The following is a 25,927-nucleotide window of genomic DNA, read 5'->3' as shown; positions in this document are numbered from 1 at the left end:
GTCATTTGTAATCATGGTTCTTATATTGGGAGCTAACACCAGGCCTTTAAGAGCCAGCCTAAACAAGATGGCTGAGCTCTGGCTGGGGTCGACTGCCCTCGGAGCCACTGCACCCACCTCTATACTGAAGCTTCTGGGCTCGGTTGTTTGGACAGTCCTTCCCCTGTAAACTGAAGTTGATGTTGGTGCGGATGCAGCGGTTATTGAGCGGCTGCACAGGCCTGAAGTTGTCACTCATGCTCAGAAAGATCTGAGATGGCTGATTCTGGCTGAGCAGGCGTAAGGAATGCATCTGTGGAGAGAGACACAGCTGAGTCCGACCCATTCTCCTAAATGCACTAGGGAAAAAGGAGGACCGCGTAGACTGTGGCCACGCCTGGTGGTACTGGCTGCCTGGGAGAGGGCGTGTGAGCCCTGCAGAGACCCTTGTTTCATGGATTCAGTTGTGCTGCAGGCCCACTGATGCCTCCGTGCATGGAGTGAGCCTTGCTTCTATCTGACTAGGTCATACATGGCTCTGAACAAGTCCTTTTGCTCTCTCTTATCCTCAAATACACTCTCTGTCAAAGGAGGAAATCTATCTAGTTGTTCTCCAGTGTCCTTTTTTTTCCTCTGACACCTCATGGTTTGATAACTTTCACTAATTCAGGGAATCATTCCCCCACATGGGTATTAGCCAAACGGTAGTGATTGGTCCCAGGGTCAGAACTACATTACGCTGGATCAATCTGGTTCATTTTCTGTGATTATCAGGACCAGGTGGCTGGACTGGAGCATTTTCTACCATGTTCCACCCCAGGACTGTGAAGCAAAGGAAGAGTCTCCAACAGAAAAGAAGAATAAAGCATATGTGCAACAAGGAGCAGAGAAGAACAGGGAGGATGGACTTCTCGTGAATTCCTGACAGCAATTTCTGATCTCAACTTCCATGAGATGCCCCCATATCTCTTGAATACATCCTTTTCCCTAAGTTTAAGTCATCTGGAGGGGGTGCCTTGTCACCTAAAGAATCCCAATCACTACAGATAGGATCAGAGCCTTCAAATGGTTCAGACTGTTGGCTTGTGAGAACATATTCTGTCAAGGAGACTGGATAAGGAGATTGGATTCTACTTCCTTTGCTCATCTATCTTCCTTTTGAGTTTTTATAGACACTCACCATCAGAGAAGTCCAAACTCGAACAGATGTAATTTACCCCCCCTCGTTATAAAGAGGAGGAGTAGTCCCTTCACATAAGTGGGGGTGACAGCTTTAGAAGCACACAGTTGAGCCATTAGCAAAGCTGGCACCAGGTGGCCACTGGTTCTCGTGCAGTTCAGAGGAATGCTAGTCCGGTGAGGTGCTCTAAAAAATCCCACATTCAAATAGGTTCGTGAAATGCTAAACATCCCGTGCCTTCCCTTGGAGACAGACACATGTATTATCAATTTAAAGGCCCTGAGAAGTTTCCCAATAAGAAAATCTATTTAACTTTTTTTTTTAAATCCAGCTTTTTCAAACATATTTCGACATATCCATTTTGCTCACTTGCTGTCTGAACATCACAGCTGTCACACTTTGGGAACCCTGCTCTCTTTTCTCATTCAGACAGGTGGGATGGTTCTATCTATAATTAGTTCACGCTAAGCCTTTTCAGAGGCTGGTTCTTCAAACACAGGTGTGGTGATTTCAATTGTGTACCCCCAGAATTCATAAATTGAAGTCCTAACCCCAGCACCTCAGAATGTGACTTTATTTGGAAATGGGGTCATTACAGATGTAATTAGCTAAGGTCATAACGTGGGCCCTGATTCATTATGACTGGTGGCCTTATAGAAAAGGGGATTTGGACAGAGACACAGAGGAAGAATGCTATGTAAAGATGAAGGCAGAGCGGGCAATGCTTCTACAAGCCAAGGAGCACCAGAGATTGCCAGCAGCCCACCTGAAGGACAGGTGCGGAACAGTTTCTTCCTTACATCCCTTGGAATGGATCAACCCTGCTGACACCATCATCTTGGATTTACAGCTTCCAGAGCTGTGAGGCAGTACATTTCTGTTGTGTAAGCCACCAAGTCTATGATGCTTCATTGAAGCAGTCCTAGCAAACTGATAGAACAGGCGCTCCACAAACCCAGTCGGTCTTTATACCGTCTTCCCCATGAGCTAAAAGACCCCGGAAAAGCTCACCTGCATCCTGGTTATGTACACAGGTTTGTTCATTATTATCCAACTTGCTGTCTCATAGCAGGGTGGGATAGTCATCGACCCATCATAAGTAATGAAACTAGAGGTCTCTGGATATAGTTCCTCTATATTAAGTCCCTGTAGTAAATATGCATCATCTAGAGAAGAAAATAAGAAAGATTTAAGAGTTAGGTTTCTTGAGAAAGTGTGATATTGCTGATAATTGTTTTTTTTTTTCTTTTTCTTTTCAGACTCCAGAAGACCGTATCTGTTAGGACAGGCTATAGTAATGAACGGCTTCCTGCCCCCACCCCCCCAATCTCAGTTATTTTTAAATTTTGTAATGTTTTATTTATTTTCAAGACAGAGAGAGACAGAGCATGAGCAGGGGAGGGGCAGAGAGAGAGGGAGACACAGAATCTGAAGCAGGCTCCAGGCTCTGAGCTATCAGCACAGAGCCTGACGCAGGGCTCAAACCTACGAATGATGAGATCATGACCCGAGCCAAAGTTGGACACTCAACTGACTGAGCCACCCAGGCGCCCCGTGAATCTCAGTTATTTTAAGCAACAAAGGTTTATTTCTTGCTTGTGTACATGTTGGCTGGGAGCTGCCTCCATGTCACTGCCGTTCACACTCAGGGACTCGGGCCCATAGAGCAGCTGCCATTTAAGACGCTTGTGAGTAGCAATGATAGAAAGCAAGCATGATGAAGCATATGTTGTCTCTTAAAACTTCCATCCTAGAAGGGACACATGTCACTTCTGCTCACACTTTGGCAGCCCAAGAAGTAATATGGTCAAGGTTGACAACGGGGATTCAAAGAAGCACATTTCTCCAGCAGGATGGGGGCAATGAATACTGGCGAACAGAAATGTGGTCACTACAAGGACACAGGAAAGAACCAAGTCCGTGGTGATGGCCCCTGAGACCTAGACCCATAGCATTATAGTCATAATGAAATATACAATTAAAGGCTTCAGGACCTATTGAAACATTGCCTGGTCACCATTCTTATTTGTTTACATTGCTCAATTAAAAGGACGTTAAGAAAACACTTTTAGAAAGAAAAGCAAATCAGGCCAGATCCTACCATGAGATTCAACAGTTAAGTTCAACAATGGATTTCATTTTTGTGGATCTCCTCTCTATCGGGCCCATGTACATAGCCTTTTCTCTTTTTACACGTATTTGAGGTAGTCACACTCATATGTGTTTTAGTATTAAATATGCTTTTTCAATTATAAAAGTGACATAAGTATATATCAGACTATATGGAAAAAAGAGAGAAAACAAGAGGATAATAAGCACCTCGATCAACTAAAAACAGTTGCTGTTTCGGTTTGTTTCATTCTGATTTTTAAATTCAACACACTGGTTGTACTTTGTAAACACTGAATGTACTGAAGTTTTCAAATATCCACGAATTCCAATGAGCCTCTCTCACTCCTATCCTCTATGATCCCTCCCCTTCTTTCCGTGCACTCTTACTTTCTTCTCCTGGCTTCCAAAATGCCATGCTTGGTATTCCTATTTTTTTTGGTCATTCCTTCTCAGGTTCTGTTGCTGGCTCCTGATTTTCCACCTGCTTCTCTGTGTTGACATTTATTGGGGGACATGTCCAAGGCTTTTTCCCCCCCTCACTCTACAGTGAGAAGACCATTTACATTCATGGCTTCCACTGCCCTCTCTATCCTGGTGATTCCAGATCTAAGTATCCAGGGGTCTTGCATTCCCAGTTTATCATAAGTGTCCACCACTGTGGCCAGTCCAGGAGGCCCAGAGAATGCACGACAGGAACCCAGTGCCTGGCAGGTGGAGGGATGAGCCTGGTTCCTCCAGTCCTCCTAGATCCTCTCATCCACGTTTCTAATGCCCAGTGGAAAAGGACTAACTCTTCAATAGTCGACATCATCTCTCAGGTTTAGTACTGTGCACATATAATGCTAAAAAAAGGACTTTCATATTCAGCTGGAAACTCACAGTGACCTGTAAAACTGGTCAGGCGGATAATAACTCCTCATTGACAAGAAGCTTAAGATCAGAGAGGCACAGTAACATGCCTAAGGTCACAGAGCTTGCTGGTGACTTCAGAGTGGGAACTGGAAGCCAGCTCTCCTGACTTCCAGACCAAATTCATTCATTCACTCAACAAATGTTCACTAAGCACCTCTTTGTGCCAGGCATAGGGTTAGGGTCTGGGGATAGAGCAGTCAACAAGATAGATGCAGTGTCCACCCTCATTTTATTGAGGAGACAGTGCCCACCCTCATTTTATTTTATTTTATTTTATTTTATTTTTTTTTTAAATTTTTTTTCAACGTTTTTTATTTATTTTTGGGACAGAGAGAGACAGAGCATGAACGGGGGAGGGGCAGAGAGAGAGGGAGACACAGAATCGGAAGCAAGCTCCAGGCTCCGAGCCATCAGCCCAGAGCCCGACGCGGGGCTCGAACTCACGGACCGCGAGATCGTGACCTGGCTGAAGTCGGACGCTTAACCGACTGCGCCACCCAGGCGCCCCGACCACCCTCATTTTATTGAGGAGACAGACAACAAATGGCAAAATAAATACATGTGGGCTCTTCTATCAGATGGTGGTGAGCGCACCTTGGTCAGGCCTGTTCCTACCTTCTGATCCTGAGAGCATCAAGGATGCTAATCCATTTTCCTGGGCAGAGGCCCCCTACCTTCTGCATCTCCAGAAATTTCTCACTCAAGTTTCTCTGATAAGAAAGAGTCATCTCTGTCAAGGGAACTTGAACTTCAGTGCTCCTTCCCTCGTCAACTGAATTAAGAACAAATCAACTGATTCAGTGGTTTGGAATGATGTAAATAAAACCACCATTTCCCCCCTCCTTCCCCAAATGCTCTGACTGCCCTGATGGGGGGAATTGAACATCTCTAGAGCTTTGTCCACAAAATGACCATAAGACAGACAGAGAGGCCAAGCTGGATTTGGAGACTGACCCTAGGAGAAAGGACTTTCTTTCAATTTCCATTTAAATGTATCTACCTTCCTGTCCAAACATGAAGGAATCAGGACAAGCCCGGAGAGGTGCAATGATTGGAGTATGGCTGGACTGGGTCTGTACCCTGCCCTGTATGGTCAGATGCTTCTCTAATAAAGCCATAGTGTCCAGAGCACATGCCAATGTGATGGTCCTTGAGAGTCAGATCAGGCCTCAACACAGTAAGCTTCTGTTGAATATCCATTATTTGGCTCTCACTGTTTCTTAAGCCCCTAATGTATGTCAAGCACTAAGCTAAGTGTAGGTGAGCAGGATGTAATTAAGTGAATGTAGCAAGGAGCCACAGAGACAGTGACATATATCTGTACTGTGTCCACTGAGAGGTTGTCAGTTCTGCCTAGGGGTGGGACTCGGGAGAGTATTAATGGAGGACCTGACCCGAACTGCATTTTGAATGACAGGAGGTAATCAGTGTAGCTGCCAGTGGGGTGAGTGTCAACGGCACTGTAGGGAAAGAACTGAGGATGGAGAGAGAGAGACTCCCCTTGGAAGAGGGCTGGAGTGCTGGTCAGGTGCAGAGGGAGGGAGGGGTGTTGTGCAAGATGAAGTTGGCCGCTGGCACAGGCCACACCCGGGGGGTCCTTCTCTGCACTATTGGGAGTTTGGGCTTCATCCTGTAGGCAATGTGGAGGCACTGAAGGGTTTACAGCAGGGGAGTGGCAAGATCAGATCTGCACTTAATGATGCTTGCTCTGATGGCGGTTTGGCCTGAAGATTAACATACTGAATGAGAGAAGGAAGCATTCGGCACATCTTTATTAAAGGTCAATGCGATTTGTTTAACCAAGCTTGCACGCAGAGCATATTGGGTACTCTAGCGTGCTGCTATTATTGTATTTTATTTTATTTGGGGCGGTGGAGAGGAGGGAAGGAAGGAGGCAGCAGAATGAGTAGCATTGCAGGCACGGCTGGAAATAAGAAAAAGAACATTTATGTTTCTCTGAAACTGTCACCAGGCTCTGTGTTGCATCCATGTTGGAGGAAAGTGTCGGTGTGTGTGGGTGGTGGTGGGGGGGGGGCAGGCTAGGAGCAAGACGCCCTGTTAGTGAATTTAACCCACACAGTAGGGTAACAGTGTGCTTCCAAAACACTGGCATGCCCGTATCCCAACTCCACCTGCTGGGGTCCTGCCAGGAGGTTCCTCTTCGCCCACATCCCTGAGAGATGCAACACTCTGTGAGAGAACTCAGTCAGCTTGTGGGTGCTTCCACTCTGCCCTGCTCCCCCTTTGCTGCTTTCTTTCCACGAATCTTGCTAATATTCATCCTTCACCTTTTGACCTTTTTGAAATAAAGATTTTATTTTCAAGTAAGCCCAAACCCAACGTGGGGCTTGAACTCAAAACCCCGAGATCAGAGTCACACCCTCTACTGTCTGAGCCCTCCAGGTGCTCCACCTTTTGCCCTTTTTATTTCCTCACACCACAGAAGTTGGGAAGACTGAGTGTGAAGCCTGTGAGGACTGGACTCAGACCTGTCTTGGGGAGTGCTGACATCACTGCTCACCTTCTGTGTGGCCTTGGATGTGCAGGTAACCACTCCAGCCTCAGTTTTCACATCTATAGTATGCAGATGGTTGGGGTAACCAATGGACTGAATGTGTGTGTCCCCCCCAAATTCGTATCTTGAAGTCCTAGCCCCTAATGTGACAGTATTAGGAGGCAGGGCTTTGGGGAGATAATTAGATCATGAGGATGGGGCCCTCATGAATGGGATTAGCGCCCTTATTAAAGGGACTCCAGAGAACGCTCTCACCCCTTCTTCCATGTGAAGATGCAACAAAATTTCTGCAACCCAAGACAGGGTCCTCGCCAGAATCCAACCATGCTGGCTGGCATCTTGATCTTGGAATTCCAGCCTCTGGAGCTGTCAGAAGTAAATCTGTTTGTAAGCCACCTGTCTGTGGTAGTTTATGATAGCAGCCCAGACTAACTGAGACCGAGTACTTGCCTCAGAGTTGTTTGAAGAATAAGATCATGCTTTTCGAGTACAGATGGTCTCTAACTTTGGATGGGTCAATTTACGATTCTTCAGCTTTGTAATGGCGTGAAAGTAATACTCATCCAGTAGAAACCATACTTCAAATTGTCCATTTGGATCTTTTCCCAGGCCAGCAATATACAGTATGATCCTCTCCCATGATGCCGGGCAGCGAGCTGAAGCTCCTAGTCAGCCTCTCCATCACGAGGTTATGTAAACAACCATTCTGTACCCAGAATGGTAACCGCCAACCATTCTGTACCCAGATACAACCGTTTATATTCCGTTCTCCACTTTCAGTGCAGTATTCAATAAATTACATGGGATAATCAACACTTCATTATAAAATAGGCTTTGTGTCAGATGATTTTGCCCAACTGTGGGCTAATGTGAGTATTCTGGACATGTTTAAGGTCAGCGAGGCTAAGCGATGATGGTGGGTAGGTGGGGTGTATTAGCGGCATTTAAAAAATTTTTTTTAATGTTTATTTATTTTTAATTTTTTTTAACGTTTATTTATTTTTGAGACAGAGAGACAGAGCATGAACGGGGGAGGTCAGAGAGAGAGGGAGACACAGAATCTGAAACAGGCTCCAGGCTCTGAGCTGTCAGCACAGAGCCCAACACGGGGCTTGAACTCACGGACCGCGAGATCATGACCTGAGCCGAAGTCGGCCGCTTAACCGACTGAGCCACCCAGGCGCCCCAATGTTTATTTATTTTTGACAGACAGAGAGAGAGAGAGAGAGAGAGACAGAGCATGAATGGGGGAGGGGCAGAGACAGAGAGGGAGACACAGAATCTGAAGCAGGCTCCAGGCTCTGAGCCATCAGCACAGAGCACGATTCGGGGCTGGAGCTCACAAACTGTGAGATCATGACTTGAGCTGAAGTCAGCCACTTAACTGACTGAGCCACCCAGGCGCCCCAATGTTTATTTATTTTTGAGAGAGAGAGAGAGAGAGAGACAGAGAGAGAGAGAGAATGAGTGGGGGAGGGGCAGAGAGAGAGAGGGAGACACAGAATCTGAAGCAGACTCCAGGCTGCGAGCTGTCAGCACAGAGCCTGATGTGGGGCTTGAACTCATGGACTGAGTGATCATGATCTGAGCTGAAGTCGGACACTCAACCGACTGAGACACCCAGGTGCCCCTAGTGGCATTTTTGACTTGGGATATTTTCAACTTATGATGGGTTTACTGAACACAGTCCCATGGTAAGTCGAGGAAGATTTGTACTTGGCACATGCTGTACTGGGTAGCATTGATGGCAATCCCGCTTCCTCACCCAGGATGACTACTTCCCCGGGATAACCACGCTTGACCTCCCTGAGGTCTCCTGACTCTCCCCAGCTGGGTTAGTGGTTCATTTTCCACCATATTTGCTGACTCTGCTTGCCAAGAATAACTTACTATTTAAACGTCCCCACTACCCTGTGAGCCTTTGGAGAAGGGCTTCTGTCTTTTACCTCTGAATCCCCAGGCTTCAGCATGAGGTCCACCACATAGTGGGTGCTCAACAAACACTGATGGGATGAATCAGCAAAAACGGTTTCTGCCCAGCAGCTCCACCTGGTAATGATGCTGGGCAGAAACTAAAGGAAGAAGAGGAAATATCATTTGTCAGATGATGGAGAAAAATCTCTGAGGCTCCAGTTCGTACCATTAGCTTAAATACGTACTGCTCACTACTACTCCCATATATATCACACCCCAAGATATCAGGGCGAGAGACCGGTGCCAGTCTTCAGCTGGCATTACCGTGTTTCTACACCAAACACGTCTATACCCTGTATTTACATTGCTGAAATTGGCATGCATTTAACATGTAATGTTTGTCCTCATGAATTATCACTCTGCCTCAGGCTGCCTTTAAGTCAGGGTTCCATCTTTCAGGGAATAGAGTTTGAGAACCCCAGGCTACATTTTTACAGCTTCTTTTTTCCCCAAGGAGACTTGCTTGGTGTATTTGGTGGGATAAACATAAACAAGTTTACCCAAACAAATTTACCCTCAGTAGCTCATGTGTCGGCTATATCTTTATAGTACCGGAAGACCCCTTGGATACTCAATAGGTATAGAATAGTTACATGCGGTTCATAGCCCGATTTTATTCTTTCAAATGACTGGAGAAGTCAAAAGCTGTGCTTTTTAATTTTATGACATGCCCTTGCTGAATCTGTGATTCATCTTCTACTGAGTTCTTGGTCATGGATACAATTCTCAAGCTGACTTTTTCTTACTTATTTTTATAAGTAAAATGTATGATGATGACACACCCAGGACTGCTTAGTGGGGGAATCGTTCCCTTCATCTGAGCTCCAACAGCAGCCTCTATTAAATGTGTCGTGTTTACTTATGTGGATCACTGAGAGATTTAACATCACCCGGTCCCTGCTTATGAAGTTCCCATTCAAAGAGAATGACGCCAATGAGAAAAAGGCATGGTGGTTCCAGAGATCGATCCTGGGCTTGCTTCTGATCAATAAGGAACTATTTGGCAATTTTCTCACATGGAATGACATTTCCTCTCATAATCTGCGGCAAATCCAAGTGAAATGAAAAAAGGCAATTACTAAAGAATAAAGTCATATGATTTTTTGTTTTATACAAACAATCAGTGAAAAACAGGGCCTCTAAGAATTGGATTCATGGAGGTAAGCCCCTCCTTTTCTGTGCCTCACTTCCCTGAGTTACTGCTTAGATTGCAACATGGCAAGCAGCGTGCTGCATTTCTCATTCTGTGACAACATCTCCAAAGCCATTCTTTTGAAATGAAAGTACAAGTTCAATTAAGCATAGAGAGAGGCACCAGGAGCAATATGCTTAAACTCCCTGGTGATATTTCATCACATTTACCACTGCGTCCCTCTGAGGAGCGGGTGCCTGGAACACTTCCCAAGGAGCTGAGAGGTATGAGGCAGTCACAAGTTGGTCTCTCCTTTCCTATGCATTCATCTTTTAGCCGGGGTCAGGGTAGGGGACCAAAGCAAAGTTGTAAGCAGGAAAGACTGAAAACAGTGTTTTAAGGGGCTCGTACTGTGCGTCAAATCACCATGTTTAAAATCTCTCCTCTAAATGCCTTTGGTTGTGTGTCTTTATTTCCTTGGAGGAAATATATTAGGACAACAGCCAGAACTGTTAAAGTTTGGAATCTGTGATCTTTTGGATTCATAATGGGTTGAAGTTCAGTACTGTATTTACAATCTATGAAATGAATGGACTATGTGAGAGAGAATGAAGCTATCCAAATGATACTCTGTCCTAGGACATCGGAAGAAAGCCTTCATTTATACGTAATGTTCTAATAACTACTCCCTGTTCTCAATTTAAGAAGGCTCTTTGCACTCCATTAGTTTACTGGTTTCACCCTTGAAAATATCATAAAATCGCTTTTAAAAAAATAACGCCAGCTTGATGAAGTCAGGTGGATACTAAAATGATAAGAATGTTACCTTTTATGTAATTGGGGCTGCTAATTAATTAACACAAGAAAAATGGAGGGATATTGGCATTCTTACACGATACTACATTAAAAAATTAAAATACTTCGCGTAAATTACTGATATCTCCTCCAGAAAATCCATTCAGAAAATCCATTTTTCAATGTCATGATTCCGGTCTTGACCTTCAATCTATTGAAGGGGAATTTCACTTTAATAAAATGGATTTTCTTTAGAAGACCTTCTAAATTCAGCCTGAAATTAAGTCAGACTGGTCTTTTCCATTGTTGGCCTGGGTTTGTGAGAGTGTTTTCTAAGATTTGCTCAGACATATGAAATCTAAGCTTCCAAGGAAAGTAGAACGTCACTAGGCCATTACCACCCACTGCATGGCTTCATATACAGGAGCTGTCCTTCACTTAAAGTAAGCCGTATTGTGTGCCCAGCACTGTATTCACTGTGAATATAGTTTTTATTTGGCTTCATAGTGATCTTTCTCCCACTCGTCCTTTGGACAATTTAGGACCACACAAAATAATATAGCTAGTTTACACCAGTCATTGTCTAGGCAACAGACTACCTTGCTTAATCCTCACCCAACCCTCTCAATATCAGTCTGACTATCCTCCTTTTACTGACGAGGAAATCGTAATTTCGGAGATGTTATGAAAACTGCCTGAAGTCGCACAGCCAAGGAAGTGGTAGAGACAGGAGCCCAGGTCTGCTCAGTTCTCTCTCTCTTCACAAGAGCACGTTACTTTCTCTAAGTATGGTGGTTTCACCACCATGGTATCTGGCTTCCAAAATTTCTAGTCCTTTTGGTAAGATTCTCCTTCTGGTTGTCTTTTACCTATTCCCTGGCATTGATTTTCTTAACTGGCTCAATAGAATTACTTTGCACAATTCCTTTTTTCTGAGTCCTCTGATCTATGACCAACTCAAGCAAATAGTTGCCATTTTGTGGTGACTGCACCCTGTGCTTCCATGCTTGCTCCCACTCACCTGCACCTCTTTAGCTAGTTGATGAGACAGACACACAAGAGCCTCTTCCAGGGTGGGATTTAAAAGATATCTTTAGAAATGATTTGCAATCCTAAGTCATGGGGATTTGAGCTGCTCTTTCAAAAACGAGGACATGTCCCGCCTCTCTTCTCTATTTATTCTCACTCATGATTTCACCCAGGTTTAAATGCCATCTGGATCCCAATGACTTCCACATTTATATCTTCAGTTCTCTCTCCTGAAATCCAGACTCATATCTAACTGCCCACTCCACACCTCTTCTTGGATGCCCAATAGACATCTCAAGCTTAACACATTAGAAAATTCTGATTCCTTTCCCCACCCACGAATATGCTTCATCTCAGTCTTCCCCATCTCCACTGATGAGAGTGTCCTCTCTTCAGTTGCTCAGGCTAAAAGCCTTACAGTCATCTTTGATTCCTCGCTTTTCCCTCATATCACAAATCTGATCTATCAAGAAATCTTGTGGTTCTTCCTTCAAAATATACCCAAGCATTTCTCACCACCCCATCCACATTGGCCTGGGATTACTATTGACATTGTCAAGTCACTTGGATTGTTGAAAATTATCTCCCAATGTTGACCTTTGCTCCTCTACTGTCTCCTTCCAATGAAGTGACCAGAGTGATCCTTATCAGCAGATGGTGTCACTGCTCCAAGTCTTAGACTGATTTCTCCTAACAATGGCCTCCAAGAGAAAGAATGATGGGGAAGATTGACCCCCATCTGGAACAAATGTCTATGCCTTCTCTGGTTACTCTGTTTGCCAATGATGGCAGTGCTGCTGTGTCCTTCTGGATGATGCTGATTTCCATTAGTGGTCCCATGCCAAGGCATAGGCAAGAGTTGCAGAGAGCTTAGGATGGAATGAACCTGAACTTTCTTTCTTTTTTTTTTTTAATATGAAATTCATTGTCAGATTGGTTTCCATACAACACCCAGTGCTCATCCCAATAGGTGCCCTCTTCAATGCCCATCACCTGAACTTTCAGTGTGCCCACAAGTTCTGTGGCTAGTGTATGTCCCTTCCAAGTGGAAACAAATGCAAAATGCGAGGAGATGACTCTTGACATAGAACCAAAGTTAGAATTAAGAAAAAAACATGCTGATGAGTTTTATGCAATGTGAAAGGATCAGCCTTACAACTAGTTCTAAGACCTCAGAGGTAAGGTTTTTCTCTATCCCTAGAGAGGAAGCATGATGGGAAGATGAGGGTATAGAAAAGTTCTTAGGAGGACCTATGTTTGAATCCTTGCTCCTTCACTATGGAGGACCAGATTACTGTTCAGGGAATGTTCACTCCCTTCCCATCCCCACCTCCATGGGAGGATTCTGAGGTTGGGCTTGGCCATGTCTCTTTCTTTGGCCAGTTAAAACTGGATAGAAGTGACAGTGTGTGAGTTTCAAGCCTACACCATAAGTAACATCACACATTTCTGACCTCCACCATCAGAAGTACTTGCCATGGGTATCTTCCTGATCCCAGAGAAGTGACAGCCAAGCCACTCAAGCTGCAGCAGGAAATATCAATGCTGCTTGTTGAATGTTTGTTTGTTATGCAGAAGTTGCTGACATACACAATCACTTACTAGATGTATGTCCTTGTCAAATCGCTTCACTTCCTGGGCCTTGGTTACCTCATATGTACACTGGGATAGCAAATCATACCCACTTTGAAGGTGGGTACTTTGGGAACACTAGGTAAGGTGTTGCATGAAAGCTACTAGCACAGAGCCTGAAATGTTGAAGGTACTCAGTGTCGCTTCCCTACTCCTGATACTCAGCACATTGTGGAGTGCGTACCATGTCTAAGTGAGTGGGGCAAGTTGAAGTTATGCTGGGGTGTCATTTTGAGTAGCAGCAGAAGAATGGGCTGGTTGGGAGAGTGGGTGTGGGTCGGGGTCATGTGTCCCTGGGGAGTGTGGTTGGGTGGCAGTGGGGGAAGGGTTTGATTTCTTTCAATCTTACTTAGAAGTACAGAAGCAGGGTAGCCTGATAGATGTCCCTGATCAGGTGGTGGTGTCTCCACTGGAACTCAGCGGCTGATGCTAGCACGTCTCCAGAGCCTCTGGGGAGGCTTCCAGGCTTGTGTTTCCCACCCACTGCCTGCTTCCTAGTAAATGATTCCTGCTTCAGAACATCCCCCACTTGCTACCAGGCCAACTTTCCACAGGCTGGCTGCGTCAGAGAGTTTAGCGGATGGAAGAGTGCTGGCGCTCTCCTGCTGAGCAAATCAATCCCTTTTGGCCACAGTGTCCTGCACATAGCAGCGTCGAGGTCGTTCCCACTGGTAGGGCCATCATTATCCCTGTGGCGCCTGATAAAGGTGCTACTGGGAATGCCTCCATTATTGCCCAGAGTGTAAGAGCACAAATACCTGTGATTATGGGGCCAAAAGCAGTTACCTCTCCCCATGTGGGGTCTCTTTATCTTGCTTTCATTCCCTTTCTCTTCCCTTCGCCGTGACAGATAGATTATGAGGGACAGAAGGAGAAGGGGGTGCTCCCACTCTCTTCCATTTGCATTTCTAGGGGTGAGGGCGTTTATGCAAATCAGTCTTCTGCAGAAACTCCTCAGCCTGGCATCAAGACCCTTCGATATCTGGACCCAAATGACCTCTCCTGTCACTCTCTCTGCCCCTGTCACTAACACTGCAGGGGCCACTCATTCCTCTATTAATTCAAGCCTAACCCATGTTTATTGTGGGCGCTGCAATGGACAGCTGATGAAGGCAGAGTTCCTTTCTCTGAACCCTTCACAGTCCTTGTAATGCTCTTCTTGCTTTGGATGTGGCCCTCTGTGCTTGGAATGTCCTCCCTCCTTCCCTCTTTTTCCTTTCTGCCATCCCCCCCTCCTTCCTTCCTTCCCTCCCTCTTCCTCTTTTTCCTCCCTTGCTTCCTTCCTTCCTCCCTCTTTTCTTCTCTCCCCTCCCCCCCTTTCCCACATCTCTCTTTCTCCAGCAAAGTTATTCATTGATTCAGTCCTTATTTTAAAGGCACCTGCTTTGTGCACCCGTGCCATGTATTCTAGGCAGTTTTTCCATGATCCCAAAGAGTTCTCTCCAGTTTTTTTTTTTTTTGCATTATGTTTGTTACATAAATCTCTATAATGCACTACCGTATGTCTGTCTCCCGACCTAGAGTGAGGACCCTGTGGACAGAAAACACGTCCTGTTGATCTATCTTGTGGCACCTAGGATCCACTCAGTAAATATTTGTGGAGTGAGTGAACAACTGAATGAAGGTCTTGGGTTTTCACATTGTGATCCACTTCAGCTATTGTCAAAGTCTTCCTTCTCAATCCCCACGGAGCTGATGGGGCGGCAGTCAGCAGGGATGCCTCATTCAAAACAGATGAAGCTGAAGTTTCCCTTACCCACAAAAGGGCCATCTGTCATTGGTTCTGACAAGATCTGTCCCCCTGGCTCTCCAGCCCCTTGTTTGCACAAGGATTGGTACCAGTTCCTGAGGAAGGCCACCTTTCTGTAGCTCAGACCCCCGTGGAGGGTTTCATTTTCGACAGCAGCCACATCACTTAATATTAATCAGACCTGTGCTGGGGGTGGGTTGGGGGAGGAAAGTCCCACTAATGAGTGACTCTGCAGCTGGCAATCTGTTAGATTGTGTGTTGGGGCTTAATGTGTGATTTCATGGCTTTTCACGGTCTCTAAACTGCAAATTCAAGATTATTTGAAAACATTGTATTTAATTTTCATGCTTTTTTAATCAAAAAAAGTTAAAAGACTAATAATATTTTATGGGCAGTTATAAAATGTGCTCTTTGCACACAAAATAGAAACGCCTTCCTTAGATGAGTAACTTGAGTGTATACTGAGAGAGGACTCCATAGGGGCTCTGGTGAGGAAGGGCGGGTAGGTTTTGGAGACAACTCATTCTTCCAGGTGATGTCCATCTAGGGGTACTGTGATTCTCCAAGTTCATTCGTCACCCCCACTGCCCCACACCCCAACCTTTTCATATGGAAGTGACTTGGCAGTGAGCACTTGTGGGGAGGGCTGGTGTCTGGCCATTTTTATACTTCGGGAGACTTGCCTGGTGTCTGTCATGGGCAGGTGTGTGGAAAATGTTTTCTGAATGCGTGAATAAATGAATGAGGGAAGGGTTCTCCATACTCTCCTTCCAGCAGTCCACGGAGACCCGAAAGCATTCACTCTGTCTTTCCCCCATCACCACTGGAAGCAGAAACAGCAGACAGAGCTGAGCTCCTGGCTTGGCGAAAGGGTGCTCCGCAAGGATGTGGGTATAAGAATGTTTGCATTTTGCTTTTTACTTCGGTGAAGTCATGATCTACCTATTGTTTAATTCAAAATCCCAGACCCAGAAGGACCCTAGAAACCTGAAGTTGAACTTCTTCACTTTATAGATGAAGAAACAGAGTTAACATGAAGAGGCTCCTTGCTTAAGGACAAAGTCAGGACCTGAATCCCACTTTTCTGCTCCTTCCTAATTAATTTAAAAAATAGTTTTTCCTGTCCTACTTCTTTCATCTCGAGGTGTGAGGTATAACTTTTCCTAGACCCTGCAACTTCTGGGATTGCTCTGGGAGACACAATAGTTCCCTTTTCCTTCTTCCCCTTTCAACTTTGCAATGTTCTTTCTTTTCTGCTTAAGGATCCTGGGGAGAAAACATTCTAGAAACCTGAAGGCATGGAAATGGACAGAGTCCTCTAGAGCAGGAGATCACACATAGCAATGAAGAAAGATGCCACCCTGCCTTGGCCTGAAAAGGGACGCAGTGACAGAGAGAGGGAGATGTGGTCCAGCTCTGGAAATGTTGAGGTTGGATCCAAACTACCTGGTGAATGCTTTTTCAATCACATAACTGGCAGAGCCCCAAATGTGGCCAGCTGACATGGTGGAGTTTGTGAGCTAGTGGAGTCCCCCAGCTCATTACCAATCCATGGGATAACGATGACCATCATCATAATAATCATTATCGCCTTAGACAGGCGTGGATGACAAAGACACCCCGGGGACGTCCTTTTGAAATGAGCTGCTTCTTAGCCAACCCTGACTCTCCAGAGTGACTTTCTAGAGAATTAAAGGATCATGAAGCTGAAAGAGGCCCTCTGAGATCATCAGTTCTGGCTTTCTGCCTTCAGACAGGACTAACCTTTATAGAATAGTTGCTGTACAGGAAATTGAACCAAACTTACTTTTATATGTTATTCTTGTGATAGTATCTCTGTTGAGCATTCGATTAAGAAATGGGTTTGATGAATCAGAAACCTAGGAGAGAAAAGAAAATATTAATGACTGGGCAGTACTATCCCAGGATGAACACTGCCTCCATGCATTCACGTATTCATTCATATTTACTGAGTGCCTACCATGTGCCAAACACCGTGGTGGCTGGAAATTCAGACATTAAATACACAGACTATGCTTTCAAGAAATCCCAGTCTAGAGAAAGAAGACAGGTGAGTAAATGAATGGTTATAATAGAATGTAAAGAGTGCTATGATAGAATCACAGGTGTGATGATATTAGAGGAAGTTCACTTACCTGGGGCATCTGGGGAGCTAAGGAATGAGATGAGTCTTGAAGGATGGATGGAAGTTACAAGGTGCTTTGCTGGTAGAGTGTGCAAAAGGAGGGAAGGGTAAGGAAAAAAATTACATACAGAGAATATGTGCATACGGACATGAGGGAGTGAGAACTAGTTATACTTAGGCAAGTACTTCCGGGGGAAAGATGAAAGGTGAGGCTAGAGAGGTAGGTAGGCAGGGGTTAGCTCATATCAGGCTTTGAATGTCATGTGAGGACATTTTAAGCTTTATTCTGTAGGGATGAGGAACCATCAAAGAGTTTTAAGTAGAGGGTAGGGAATGACAGTTCAGGAAAGGGACAGTTAATCTAAGTAGACAGAGAGAAAGAGTACCCAGAAGAGAGGTATTAGGAGATGAAAAAAAACTCTCTAAGACTATAGAACCTTATATCACTGCTTATTATCACAAGAATAAAATATACCATAAGCCATGCCATTCAGTCAACCAATCATCCATCCACGCGTCCATCCATACACCCACCCATCCATCCATCCATCCATGCATCTATCCATGCGCCCATACATCCAATCGATATTTACCAAGTGCTTATTACAAGCCAAACATTGTACTAGATGTTCAGGGATCAGTTCTCATTTTGTACCCATGCCCTCAGGTCTCCAAATTCCTTCTTTGGGAGAACAAGGCAAGCTTCGAGGGTCTTAAGCCAGAGGACCACCATTTGGAGACTGTGATGTGCCCTCAAATAGCTGTGCACACTGATTTATTTACCACCTCCCTTCTACTCAGTCTTTTCCAAAGTATGAGGATTCATCTAGTCATTTCTCTCCTACTTCTCTCAGTTCTGCAATTTACGCCTCAGCTGCTAATTGGATGCTGTGACACATCAGCATTTTAGATTTGATTTATTCTGAGGGCGGGAAAAATTGTAGCAGATGATGATTATTATTATTAGATAAGCAACAGGTAATTTTTAGTTTGGAGAAAGCACAGACTGTTTATTTTCCCTCCATCTGTCTCTCCTTTCCCACACAGTTTCCTGGGTGTGTTGTGGTGAGACAAACGCACACCGGCGGGGGGCTTGGTGAGTGACAATGCTCAGTGGAGTTCTTCAAAGCCACCCCCAAATGGAGAGAAGTCCCAAAGCAAACACTGCTGCTCCTCAGAAGCTTTTGTGGCAAATTTAGCTTCTCCTTTGACATCCTGTTTGGCCATTTAAAACATAGCTTGAAGCCACCTGTTTGTGCCAATTCACATGAAAAGAGAGACAAAAAGATACTGCCATGGCAGGTAAGGAATCTGCTGTCCCCCTTAAGTGGGTGCCCTGGGCTCCTGGTACCCGGTGAGTCTGGACAGCGCTAACGTTGGGACTGGACCCTTTTGAAAAGCTGATTAAAAATAACTGAAAAATTTCCAAAGTGCACACAGATGATTTGTGGGCTCTAGTGTGTTCGCGGCGTGGGAGGGAGGATAAAGTATGTACTGGGTATAAGTGAGCTTAAGTGGGAAGTTAATGGTGTGTGATTGAGCAGTAATTACAGCCAAACCTCAGCTCCCTGTGGTCATGGGAAGGATGGGGGATTAGAAGGGGACAGAGATAAATAAAACCCCCAGATAAACAATTCCCTTATTTTAGCCAACAACTCCAACCTTTCAACGACTCAGCTTTCAGCAGGGTGCCATCTCTAGGGATCTGCTTACCTAGAGGTGGGGGCCTCTCGTTTTCTATGCCTGCCTACCAGGCAGGGAGCTGGGAAGAAGAGGCAGAAAAATCAGAAGGAGGGAAGGACCACCAGAGCCTGTGTGCCCTTAGTGCTAAGGGCTTAGGTTCACCTCATTTCTAGGCCCGTGCCGAGTACAGGACCCGCCTGTGTCCCACATTCAATCAGTGTTTCGGGATGAGTAAATGACAAGTCTCAGCTTGGATAACTCACTGTGAAGCATCTGGGAGTTGATTATGTTGGACAAAGATAGAAATGCTGTGGCTTATTTTGTTTGAGGTCTGGCCAGAAAGTGTCAGCTTTGCTCAGGAAAAGACTGGAAGCATCCCTAGGGGCCAAACTGGCCTGAGAAGGTGCAGGCGTTAGTCCTCACCTTTTCACTGACTGCAGGGGCAGAGGCGGAAGTTCCTCCAGCAACCCGCAGGGACGCAGCCAAGACCTGTGTCAGTATTCTTGGTGCACAGCGTGCTCCTGCCAGAGCTGGTGAAACACGCCCATAGTTTGCTGTTGAGGAGGCTGACTTCCTGGAGTATCAATCACCCAGTCAGCTGTAATGTGCCTGAGCTTCCAGGATGACATCTGCTGACTCAGGTGCTTTGAGCAAAGTGAGGCAGTCAAGGGCCAACGCTGAAGCACCCACCAAAGGACGGGCATTGTTGGGCAGCCCAGGTTGGCTGACATGGAACCCTGGCATCGGGAAAGCCAATGAAGGAGGTGAGCTCCCAGGCATGCATGATGCAATATTGTGACACAGCAATGAGCATGGTCCAGGATGAACACACTAGCTGTTACCAATGTCATGACTGTGGCTGGTTGAGGGATATGGGAATTGGCCTTGTGCTTGTGGGTAGCATAGGGATGTGGGGGAGATGTTTATGAATATCATGTTCTGTCTTCTTCATCTCAGTTGCTTTCTCCATGCTCTGTTGCGGAGGCATATAGTGTGAATAAGGTCATAGTATTAAAATCAAGGAAGACCTGGGCTCCATTCCTGGATGGGCTGTTAAGAGCTACATACACTTGGGTGGAAAGCCAAGATTCTCTGAGCCATTTTCCTCATCTGCAAGATAAGGACACTAATGCCTACCCCACAGACTCATTATTTGGGTTAAGTAATAAAATCTCTGTAAAATACACATCTCCATTGCCTGGAATTCAGGAATCTGTGTTCATTATAACAGGGTCTGTGACAGCACCAAGAGGTGTAGGGCAGGGACTGGCAGGATTCGTGCTAGGATCAATTTTCCTTGGGGCATCACATCAGGTACTCAGAAGGCATGGCAGCCTAAAAATATGCTTCCTTGGCCAACAGCCCCTTCCTATATTTGCTGATGACAAGCTACAGGAGTTTGGTGGCCAACATGTCACAAATGCCTCTGCCCAATGTACAGTTCTGCCCAGGCCACAAAAAAGGCCTGACGGGAACCAGGTGAGGGAGAGGAACTCAGGAGGTGGCATGGGCTCTGGAGAAGGATGACCAGATGGCACAAAGTGCCTATTGCAAAGGGTGATGCTTTTGGGGAGGGAATAGTGGGTATAGTGCCTGGGGTACCCCCATGCCTATTGTCCTAAGCAGTGATGATGTCACCACGAGAACTCTGTTAAAAACCCCCAGTAGCAAATGCTGGATTTCTATTGATCATATCCACCAGATTCCAAGTTCCAACTGGGGCACCTCCTCTCACAATCTGGCCAAAACTTCCCAAGGGGCTGACACGGCAACTTCCAACTTTTGGAACTGTCACACATGCCTTTTGTTTTTTTTCTCTCTCTCTCTCTTTCTTTTTCCAATTGGAAAGACATTTCTTCTTTGTCCATTTTCTTTTAACTGTGCATACCTGCTTCACTCCATATCTGTCAAAATGCTCAAGGGGAGTATTTTTTTTTTTTTTAACAACTTAGAATTTTCACGGCTGGAGATCTGTCGTTGTCGTTGACTGTTAGGGAGGTGTAGAGTCTCCTAAGAATGTCATAAAGTCAGCCATGGTGATCTTTGCTTAATTTCTCCTGGGGATACTTATGAGGGAAAGGGGAGGATGGGAGGTGATGTTCAGAGCATCTTCAGGGAAGCTGGAGGGAGCTGTTCAGGGCAGTGCGGGAGGGGAGGGACATCCCACATTGCCCTTGCATCTCTGTTTCCAAGGGGCAACTGGTGGACAGGAGTGTGATCCTGTGGGCTGTCAGGGAGCCACCCCTCCCCTTCTGTTGCATCCTTTTGAATCTTTTGCATGATGTGGGACCTGAAGCCTGTCCCTGGATCTAGCACGCATTTTCTTTCTGAGACAAAGGCTGCCTAAATCCTCAGGCCCCTGATGCTATGAAATGGAAGAACCATCATTTTGTTGAGTCTTCATGAAAGAGACCTCTTTTTTCATAGATCTCATGGATATAAAAGTCACCACCCTGCAGCTTTTCCTGGGCATGGACATCACCCCTTTTGTTATTTCTAAGATCCAACAGAGACTAAGCTGGTATTCCGACCTGGGGTGGGAATGGCAAGAAAAGAACGAAAGAACGAAAGACACTTACTTTTATAAATATAGAAACTACCACCAATCCATTAGGGCTCTTTGCGGCTTCTGTGACATTTGTGTATAACTCATGGTTATAGTGGATGAGCTGCACCTGGCAGGAGGGAAAAACAGCAGTAAGAACAACAGTCTCACATGAAAAGGTGTGAGGCACAGCATAGCCACCCTACAGAAGGGTTCACCATAAGGTGTATTGTAGAACAATTGTAAAGGCAATCTTGTAATTGAAAGCAATTCAGGGAGGTGTGTGTGTGTGTGTGTGTGTGTGTGTGTGTGTATAATGCATGCACACACACACAGAAAAGAACCCATACATATTTGCAAATGTTTTCTGGTAATAATCATGCCTTTAATAAGCTCAGTGCCCATCTGGCTCTGGCTCCAACCCAGGACATTCCCCCTAAAGTGTGTGTAAAGTGAGTTTCCCTTATTAGGAGTAGAACTGCCCTGTAGGGGTGGACGCGCTCTCCCGGCTGCATCCACAGCTGTCACTGGCACTGAGTGAATCTTCCTCATGGCCTTGGGCAAGCAGGGAATGGTTAGGTTCTGAGTTAGCCCAGTGACTCTGAGAGGACAGTGGCCAGCCTATGAAATGCCGAAATCCTGACAGAGAGAGAGTGATGGCTGAAGCTCCTGATGCGCCAATCTGCCAAGGTCATCTGACCGTGCGGGACTCAATTCCCTCCTTGCTCAGTGAAAGTCAGCACTCTGCTTGTTGAGCCTTTGTGCCATAGTTAGTGTGGGTAGCACATGGAGTCTTGGATCTTGGCTCCAGAAAACTAGGGTTTCCCTCTTTTACTTAATTTTTTGAAAATTATTTTCTAAGAAATTTTGAAACATAGCACACAAACATGTTCAACTAATGCCCCACCAATTTTTAGCCATATGAATAATTTACTCCACCTCACTGAGACTTGATTGCTTCCTCTGAAAAACAGGTGTGATTTTCTCCTTAGAATTCATCTCAGGCTGTGGTTTTAAAATAGATTTTTAAAAAAATCATGGAGGTATAATATTTGTAACAAGCTAAAAAAAGTTTCCCTCCACCTTTGTGTAATCCTAGCCCAAGCAATATGACTATTAACAGCTTAGCATCTATCCTTCCAGATATATATTTTTTATGCTTATAGATCACACACAGATACACATGTAGGGTTTAAGAAATCATATAGGTCTAAGATCTATAAATTCCTAGGATCATCTAGGATCCTAGAAATTTTCTAGGATTGATAAATTCCTAGAAACACACAACCTACCAACACTGAATCAAGAAGAAATAAAAACCTGAACAGATTAATACAAATAAAGAGAACTGAAGTAGTAATCAATCTCCCACCCCCCAACAAAGAAAAGCCCTGGACCAGATGGCTTTGTGGGTGAATTCCACCAGTCATTCAAAGAAGAACGCATACTGATCCTTTTTAAACTCTTCCAAAAAATTGAAGAGAGAATACTTGCAAATCTGTGAGGCCAGCATCATCCTGATACCAAACAAAGCCAAAAACTTTAAGAAAAGAGAATTATAGGCCAATATCCCTAATGAACACAGAGGCAAAAAACCTCACTAGAATTCTAGCAAACTGAATTCAATAACACATTGAAAGCATTATACATCAGGACCAAGTAGGATTTATTCCTGGGACGCAAGGATGGTTTAACATATGTAAATCAATTGGTGTGACCTACCACATTAACAGAATGAAAGATAAAAACCACATGACCATCTCAATAGATTTAGAAAAAGCATCTGGCAAAATTCGCCATCCATTCACGACAAAAACTCTCAACAAAAGCAGGTATAGAAGGAACTTACCTCCACACAATAAAGGCCATATATGAAAAGCCCATAGCTAACATCATAATCAATAGGGAAAAACTGAAAACTTTTTCTTTAAGATCCATTACAAGGCAATGATACCCAATCTTTCCACTTCTAGTCAACATAGTGCTGAATGTCCTAGGCATAGCAATTAGATAAGAAAAAGAAATAAAAGGCATCCAAATCAGAAAGAAAGGAGGAAAATTATCTCTCCAGATGAAATAATCATATATGTAGAACACACTGAAGATTCCCCCACAACAAAAAACTGTTAGCACTAATAAATGAATTCAGTAAAGTTGCAGGATACACATTCAGCACACAAAAATTGGTGGCATTTCTATACACTAACAATGAAGTATCTGAAAAGGGAATTAATAAAGTCAATCTCATTTACAATAGCAACAAAAAGAATAAAATACAGTTGACCTTGAACAACACAGGTTTGAACTGAGCTGGTCCACTTACATGCAGATTTGTTTTTTTTTTTTTTTTTATAAATACAGTACAATATTGTAAATATTTTTTCTCTTCCTTATGATTTTCTTAATGACATTTTATTTACTCTAGCTTACACAGGTAAGCTTACCTGTTACCTTAACACAGGTATGTACAAAATATGTGTTACCTGACTTTATGTTATCTATAAGGCTTTTGGTCAATAGTAGGCTATTAGCAATTAAGTTTGTGTGAAGTCAAAAGTTCACAAGGATTTTTGACTTCATGGGGGTTGGTACCCTTAACCCTCACATTGTTCAAGGCTCAACTGTACTTAAGAATAAGCTTAACCAAAGAAGTGAAAGGGTTGTACACCAAAAACTATAAAGCAGTGATGAAAGAAAATTAAAGAAGACACAGATAAATGAAAAGTCATCCTGTGCTCATGGGCTGGAAAAATTAATATTAATATTGTTAATGTTCATACTACTATTCAATTAAGTCCCTATCAAAATTCCAATGGCATTCTTTACAGAAATAGAACAAACCTTCCTAAAATTAATATGGAACCACGTAAGACTCTGAAAGAGACAAAGCAATCTTGAATAAGAAGAACAAAGCTTCCTGATTCCACAATATACTTCAAAGCTATAATAATTTTATGTCAGTATAGTACTGACATAAAAACATGTATGGACTGGTGGAACAGAATGAAGGGCCCAGAAATAAATCCATACACTTATGGTTAACAGATCTTCAACAAGTATGCTAAGAATACACAATGGGCAAAGGATAGTCTCTTCAGTAAAAGATGTTGGGAAAATTGGATATCCCATGAAGAAGAATGAAATTGGACCCTATCTTACATCATATATCAAAGTTAACTTAAACTAAAGACTTATAGATAAGACCTGAAACGGTAATATAGTAGAAGAAGACACAGGGAAAAAGCTTCTTGGCAATTTTTGGTCATGACACCAAAAAGTACAGGCAATAAAAGCAAAAGCAGACAAGCAGGATTGTCTCCAACTAAAAAGCTTCTGCACAGCAAAGGAAACAATCAAACAGTGAAAAGGCAACCAATAGGATGGAGAAAATATTCTCAAACCATATATCTAATGAGGGGTCAATATCCAAACTATATAGGGAACTCATACGACTCATTAGCAAAAAACCAAATAGCCTGGTTAAAAATAGGCAAAGGACTTGAATTAACATTTCTCAAAATAAGACACACAAATGGCCAATAGGTACCTGGAAAGGTGTTCAACAGCAACAGTCATCAGGAAAATGCCAATCAAAACCACAATGAAATATCACTACACACTTGTTAGAATAGCTATGGTCCAAAAGACAAGAGATCACAAGTGTTGGTGAGGATACAGAGAAAAGGGAACCCTTGTAGTCCGTTGATAGGAATGTAAACTGGTATGTCACCATCATGGAAAACACTATGGAGGTTCTTCAAAAAGTTAAAAATAGAACTACCATTTGATTCAGCAATACCATTCTGGGTATAGATCCAAAGCAAATCTGGATCTCAAACAGACATCTTCAGTCCTATGTTCATTGCAGCATTATTCACAATATCCAAGATATGGAGATAACCTAAGTTTCTATTGATGAATGAATGGATAAAGTAACTGTATAAAGGAAAATAAGATGGAATATTATTTATCCATAAAAATGAAGGAAATCCTGCCATTTGTGACAACACGGATGAACCAGAAGGACATCATTCTAAGTGAAATAAGGCAGACCCAGAAAGACAAATACTGTCTGATCTCACTTATGTAAAGCATCTAAAATAGTCAAACTCATAGAAACAAAGAATAGCTTGGTGGTTGTCAAGGGATGGGGGAGGGAGGGGAAATGAGAGGTTGGTCAAAGGGTTCAAAGTCTCAGTTATGCAAAATAAATGAGTTCAGGAGCTCTGAGTACAGCCTGGTGATGATAGTTAACAATAGTGCACTGTATACTTGAAATTTGCTAAGAGTACAGTTCTTAAATCTTTATACACGCACGCACAATAGTAACTATGTAGAGGTGATGGATATGTTATTTAATTTGTCTGTGGTGATCTTTCCAAAATATATTCATATATCAAAACATCAAGTTACACACCTTAAACATACACAATTTTTACATTTCAAAGAAAACTCAAAAAGTTGTTAAAAAAATGAATAAACCCAGTAACAATGGGATCATTTCTAAGTATGATTGTGGACTTGATTTGTTAAATTTAAAAAT

The 25,927-nt window shown here is 43.9% G+C and overlaps 2 protein-coding genes across 6 annotated transcripts in view; one reads left to right on the top strand and one right to left on the bottom strand.

Moving 5' to 3' along the window:
- LOC132687857 (uncharacterized) overlaps positions 1–2,164 on the top strand; it is a 139,047-nt gene extending 136,883 nt beyond the window's left edge. For all 3 annotated transcript variants that reach the window (XR_013552012.2, XR_013552011.2, XM_078437327.2), the window contains one exon: positions 754–2,164. The gene's annotated coding sequence lies outside the window, so the exon portion shown is untranslated. The remainder of the gene's footprint in view (positions 1–753) is intronic.
- Positions 1–25,927, bottom strand: part of CA10 (carbonic anhydrase 10 (inactive)) — a 492,279-nt gene that overhangs the window by 3,276 nt on the left and 463,076 nt on the right. For all 3 annotated transcript variants that reach the window (XM_060646444.3, XM_060646443.3, XM_060646442.3), the window contains exons 6-9: positions 21,419–21,514; positions 16,818–16,890; positions 2,171–2,325; positions 118–292 (exon numbers count right to left, since the gene is read on the bottom strand). In XM_060646444.3, coding sequence (XP_060502427.1) covers positions 118–292; positions 2,171–2,325; positions 16,818–16,890; positions 21,419–21,514 — 499 coding nt within the window. The remainder of the gene's footprint in view (positions 1–117; positions 293–2,170; positions 2,326–16,817; positions 16,891–21,418; positions 21,515–25,927) is intronic.

This window comes from Panthera onca, chromosome E1, assembly GCF_046562875.1.
Source record: "Panthera onca isolate mPanOnc1 chromosome E1, mPanOnc1 haplotype 2, whole genome shotgun sequence".
In the NCBI taxonomy this organism is placed as follows: Eukaryota; Metazoa; Chordata; class Mammalia; order Carnivora; family Felidae; genus Panthera; species Panthera onca.
Note: the sequence above shows the minus strand (reverse complement) of the source record. Positions and strands in the feature narration are given on the sequence as shown.